General features: G+C 41.8%; 2 protein-coding genes across 4 annotated transcripts in view; one reads left to right on the top strand and one right to left on the bottom strand.

Annotated features, from left to right (window-relative positions):
- Positions 1-2,698, bottom strand: part of RTN4IP1 (reticulon 4 interacting protein 1) — a 59,545-nt gene extending 56,847 nt beyond the window's left edge. Inside the window, exon 1 of one of the 2 annotated variants that reach the window (XM_011996263.1) lies at positions 2,529-2,698. Coding sequence is in view for 1 of the 2 variants with exons in the window: in XM_011996262.1 (XP_011851652.1) it covers positions 955-1,228 (274 nt within the window). In the remaining variant the exon portion in view is untranslated. Of the gene's footprint in view, positions 1-954; positions 2,025-2,528 lie in introns of those variants that run through there. The other variant, XM_011996262.1, reaches the window with a different exon arrangement.
- The window catches only part of QRSL1 (glutaminyl-tRNA synthase (glutamine-hydrolyzing)-like 1), a 40,994-nt gene continuing 37,052 nt past the window's right edge, over positions 1,429-5,370 (top strand). The window contains exons 1-2 of one of the 2 annotated variants that reach the window (XM_011996266.1): positions 1,429-1,906; positions 2,154-2,155. In XM_011996266.1, coding sequence (XP_011851656.1) covers positions 1,765-1,906; positions 2,154-2,155 — 144 coding nt within the window. In that variant the 5' untranslated portion in view covers positions 1,429-1,764. The remainder of the gene's footprint in view (positions 1,907-2,153; positions 2,156-5,370) is intronic. The other variant, XM_011996264.1, reaches the window with a different exon arrangement.

The raw sequence follows: 5,370 nt of genomic DNA, 5'->3' as shown, positions 1-5,370 counted from the left end.
TAGTGCATTAAACCACCAAAGCTAAGAACCCTCACAGAGTCCATTATGCACCTAGAACCCTCACAGAGTCCATTATGCGCCATCCCCCCACCCCCACCCCCCGTCTCTACTAAAAATACAAAACTTAGCTGGGTGTGGCGGCGCATGTCTGTACTCCCAGCTACTTGGGAGGCTGAGGCAGGAGAATCGTTTGAACCCGGAAGGCGGAGGCTGCAGTGAGCCAAGAACGCGCCATTGCACTCCAGCCTGGCAATAGAGCGAGATTCTGTCTCAAAAACAAACAAAAAACCCCACAAATTCTGAACTGACGAGGAAACATAACTATACTTCCGAAGCCTGTGACGGATCTCAGAATACCACAAAGTTCCCAGGACAGAAATTTAGCTACAGAGATAAGCCGGGCGCAGTGACTAGTCTGTAATCCCAGCACTTTGGGAGGCCGAGGCAGGCGGATCACCTGAGGTCAGTAGTTGGAGACCAGCCTGACCAACATGGTGAAACCCCATCTCTACTAAAAATACAAAAAAAATTGCCTGGTGTGGTGGCACGCGCCTGTAATCCCAGCTACTCCGGAGGCTGAGGCAGGAGAAATTTTGCTTGAACCCAGGAGGCGGAGGTTGCAGTGAGCAGGCCACTGCACTCCAGCCTGGGTGACAGAGACTCAGTCTCAAAAAAAAAAAAAAAAAAGCTACAGACACAGTTCTCAAGTCTGAACTTACATATTTAAGGACGCATGAAAACAATCAAGCTTATATTTTATCAAGACAAATGGCCAGAAAGATACCCTGGCCATTGCAATTTCAAAAATTTTGGAAATAATATTTGCAGAGGTATTGTTAAAAACCTAAATGATTCATTTGAGTTAACCAAAGAAGCGTAGTCAAATTTTTTAAAACCGCATACCTTATTAAATAATGACTTTTTTAAAAAAGGTAATGTCTTTTGAAAACTTACTTCTCATATTAACGTCTATAGGATTTACACTGGCAGCGTGAACTTTGACAATGACTTCATTTGGATAGTGTATGATAGGTATCATCATGTTCTGAGTGAATCGAAGTACTTCATTCTTCCCGTATTTATCTATCACCCAAGCAGGCATGATAGTGCTCCTTGGAGAGGTAGTACTAATCCTTCTAACTGAAGGCTTTTGGACAACTCTGCTTCTCCAGAAGCAAACCGCAGTGCATGCATTTCTTCTAAGTACGTAAGGCTTCAGAAATTCCATTGCAAACACTGGTTGAACTGCGTGCTCAAATTCAAATACACTTGGACTGGATCAAACTCTCACCCCTGAATTCGGTCAAATTCTGCCAAACCACGGGCTAGTTTCAAAATTAAGCATGCAAAACGGAGCATTCGAAAATGAAGCTAATCTAATGGAGAAACTGAAAGAATATGGAACTTTTATTCTGCTCTTCGCATATGAAATGCTCCAATCAACGTTCCAGTCAGTATTCTGTCTATTCTCCTCCCTCCCTTTCACCCTCTCCCCTTCTAAAAAAAAAGGGGGGGGGAATAAAAAAGCAGGTGCGCAAACCCCCTAGATCCCTGCCCTGTCCTGGGAACCCTCGGCGGGACAGGCAGACACCGCTCGCGGTCCAACGCCAGAGAATCGAACGCTTGCCAACTGCCGCCGCGACCCTGGCCCGGAATCTCCTTGCCTGCCCGCTCTCCTCAGCCGCCGGGGTGGCTTTACGGCGCCAACCAATCGCCTGCAAAGATCATTTCCTCGGGCTGCAATTAAACCAATCCAAGTACTCGATGTTGAAGGGCTCAGTGACAATTAAAGATGGCTGCGGCCATGTACCATCACTAGCGACCGGTGACCTCTTTTTCCTCCTTGCCTGGCTCCTATGGTGGCAGGCTGGGCACGAGGACCATGCTGGGCCGGACCCTCCAAGAAGTGAGTGGAATTGGCTCGCTGAGGCCCCCGGGAGGGCGGAAAGTTCAGCGGACTTCGTTGACAAAGAGTCCCTGGGCTTTACCACGCATCTTGGCCCACCTCGCTGCCTTCTCTTGAACTGAGTGGGGGATAGGTACCTTTCGGTCCTTAGGATGTACTCGCCGTACCCATTCAGGAGTTACGGCCTTAGCAGGGAAATCTCTGCACCGCGGATCTGTGGGGTGGTGAATCGGCTTCTCACCATTAGACGTTTGTTCTGGTGTGGGTCGGGCACCGGATGGTCTCGGAGTGGGCTTTGCCAGATAAAGGGGGCTTGCGGGGCCACTTCAGTCTCTCTTCTGTCCCCGACACTTAGCTGCAGTTGTCGCTAAGAAGCCCGGCGAAACTGTAGTTTGCAAAATTCAAACCAGTAATGTTTGGGCTTTTTCAAAGAATTCGTTCTCTAGGATTTACCAACCACTAAGATACCAGGGATTCCCGAACCCGTGTCTCCATTTCCTGGACGTCATGTTTGAACTCTAGGCTGTATTTGTGAACGCCTTCTGGGCAGTTCTTCTAAATGTCACGTAAGCACCCTCAAATTCACTTTAATCAGTGAAGTAATCATTGTAACAGGACTTACCTCTCAACCGCCGTCTTAAAAAACAAAAGCTCTGGTATTTCTGAATTCTTAATAGTCTATTTTTAATGGCACAAATATTATCTCATTTGCCCTTAGATTCTTCCTCATCTTTCATATCCAGTAAATCATTAAGCTCTGTTCATTCTGTCTTGCAGATATGGCTGGAATCTGCCCTCTCACGTTATGTCTGCTGTTAAGCTTTAATTCAGGTCTTTTTACTTCCATCACTCAATCTTAGAACTGCCTGCAGGCCAGTTGCTATCAGAGTCACGTGAAGCACCTATTAAAACTAAAGCTATGTCCCACTCTAGACTTAATTAGATCTGTGTGGTAGGTTCAGGAGTATGGTTTAATGGGGGCTTCAGGTGATTTCTGGTAAGAAGTAGGCGCTGAGGACCTAAACTGCCTTCCATCTTCCTTTTTATTCCACCCTAGAAGTTGTCGTTTTGTTTGTTTGTTTGTTTCCCAGCTGGCAGCCTGGAATTATAATTATAGATAGCTGTAATATATAATGAGAACTTTAAATCCACAGGCTTTAAATAATAAATAGTTCCTCCCCAAAATACATTATTATTTTACCATTTTAAATTGTATCGAATCAAATTTTTTCTTTAAAAAATAAATTAATAAATGGACAACACTCAAAACTTGTTTTAAAGTTAAATACAACCTATAAAAATATGGTATTTCCTTTTTCTGCCTTTTCCACTGGCAATCTAAGTAACAGAAAGAGACTCTAAAGAAAATATTTATTTTGGGGTAGCAATGCAATGGGAATATGTGTGACATAGTAAACTATGTGCCTACTCAAGGAGGTTGAGGCAAAGGATGTTTTTAAAGACAGAAAGAAAAAGATTACATAAATTATTTTGAATCAGTTCTCCTTGGCCACAAGGATCAGTCACAAAGGTGCATCAGTCCAAGGTTGGATGGCCAGTTGCTGGACAGACATCCTTACAGAAGTATTTGTGTGTGTGGAAGGTTGCAATGGCCTCTGTGCAAGGTTGTGTTTTTTGCAGTCTTATGATTGTTGTTTTTTAAAAAATTTTAATGGGTACATAGTAGTTGTACGTATTTATGGGGCACATGAGATATTTTCATATAGGCATACAATGCATAGTAATCACATCAGAGTAAATGGTGTGTCCATCACCTCAAGCATTTATCATTTCTTTGTGTTACAAACATTCCAGTTATACTCTTTTTGTTATTTTTAAATGTACAATAAATTATTGTTGACTGTAATCACCCACTGTGCTATCAAATACTGTATCTTATTCATTCTGTCTAACTATATTTTTGTACCCATTACCCATCCCCACTTCCCACCCCTACTACTACCCTTTCTAGCTTCTGGTAACCATCATTCTACTCTACCTCCACAAGATCAATTGTTTTAATTTTTAACTCCCACAAATAGGTGAGAACATGGGATTTTGTCTTTCTGTGCCTGGCTTATTTCACTTAACATAATGCCCTCCAGTTCCATCCATGTTGTTGCAAATGACAGGCTCTCATTCTTTTTATGGCTGAATAGTACTCCATTGTGTACATGTAGGACATTTTCTCTATCCATTCATCTGTTGGTAGATACTTAGGTTGCTTTCAAATCTTGGCTATTGTGAATAGTGCTGCAATAAACATGAGAGAGCAGATATGTCTTTGCTATGTTGATTTTCTTTCCTTTAGGTGCGTATATACCTAGCAGTGAGATTGCTGGATCATATGGTTGTGCTATTTTTATTTATTTATTTATTATTTTTTTTTTAGAGACAGGGTCTCACTGTGTTGGCCAGGTTGGTCTTGAATTATTGGCCTCAAGCAATCCTCCTCCCTCAGCCTCCCAAAGTGCTAGGATTACAGCTGTGAGCCACTGTGCCCAACCAGTAGTTCTATTTTTAGGTTTTTGAGGAACCTCCATACTATTCTCCATAGTGGCTGTAGTAATTTACATTTCAATCAACTTTTCTCTATCCTCACCAGCATTCATTATTGCCTGTCTTTTGGAAGAAACCATTTTAAGTGGAGTGAGATGATATCTCATTGTAGTTTTGATTTGCAGTTCTCTGATGATCAGTAATGTTGAGCACGTTTTCATATACCGGTTTGCCATTTATATGTCTTTCTTTTGAGAAATGTCTATTCTGATCTTTTGCCCATTTTTAATTTGATTATTGGATTTTTTTTTTCCTGTTGAGTTTTTTGAACTCCTTATATACTTCGGTTATCAATCCCTTGTCAGCTGGAGTGTGATAGTTCTTCTCATCAGGCATTCGTGCATGAGAACCCTCTCTTCTTGACCTTCCTTGACTCCATTAGTCAGGATTTTAACACAAGTGACTCTATTTTGATTTTGACAACTGTCATAGCTCCTTAAGTGCTACCTTTTTTAGTGCTACTTCTCTCTGGTGTCATTGAGTGAGCCATAGTGAAAAACAACTTTTGTGTCATGGGGGAAAAAGAACTATTCAGGAGAGCTGACCCAGGGGAAGACCCAGAGGTTGCCTTGGCATGATTACTTTTACTTAATCACTCCTTTAATGAACACCTGTTAATGCCTAGCATGCAAAACATTTGGTGGTTATTTCCCCAGCTCTAAAACTACCTTCTGTCTACTTTGTATTTTTTCCACATCACTGTACTGATGCCCTAAATTCTACCAATTAGAGATTAATTAATTCATACAAATTATCTTTCAATTTAGTTATGTTTTACATATGTACAGATGCCTGGGAAGGTTGAACGATTTGTTCACCCATTGTTGTAAATTATAACAGTTCAAATTTCTTCATAATACCTTAATTGAGATAATCAGTTGAAGAGGGGAAAATTTGCTGGGAAT

This window comes from Mandrillus leucophaeus, unplaced genomic scaffold (assembly GCF_000951045.1).
Source record: "Mandrillus leucophaeus isolate KB7577 unplaced genomic scaffold, Mleu.le_1.0 Scaffold507, whole genome shotgun sequence".
Taxonomy (NCBI): Eukaryota; Metazoa; Chordata; class Mammalia; order Primates; family Cercopithecidae; genus Mandrillus; species Mandrillus leucophaeus.
Note: the sequence above shows the minus strand (reverse complement) of the source record. Positions and strands in the feature narration are given on the sequence as shown.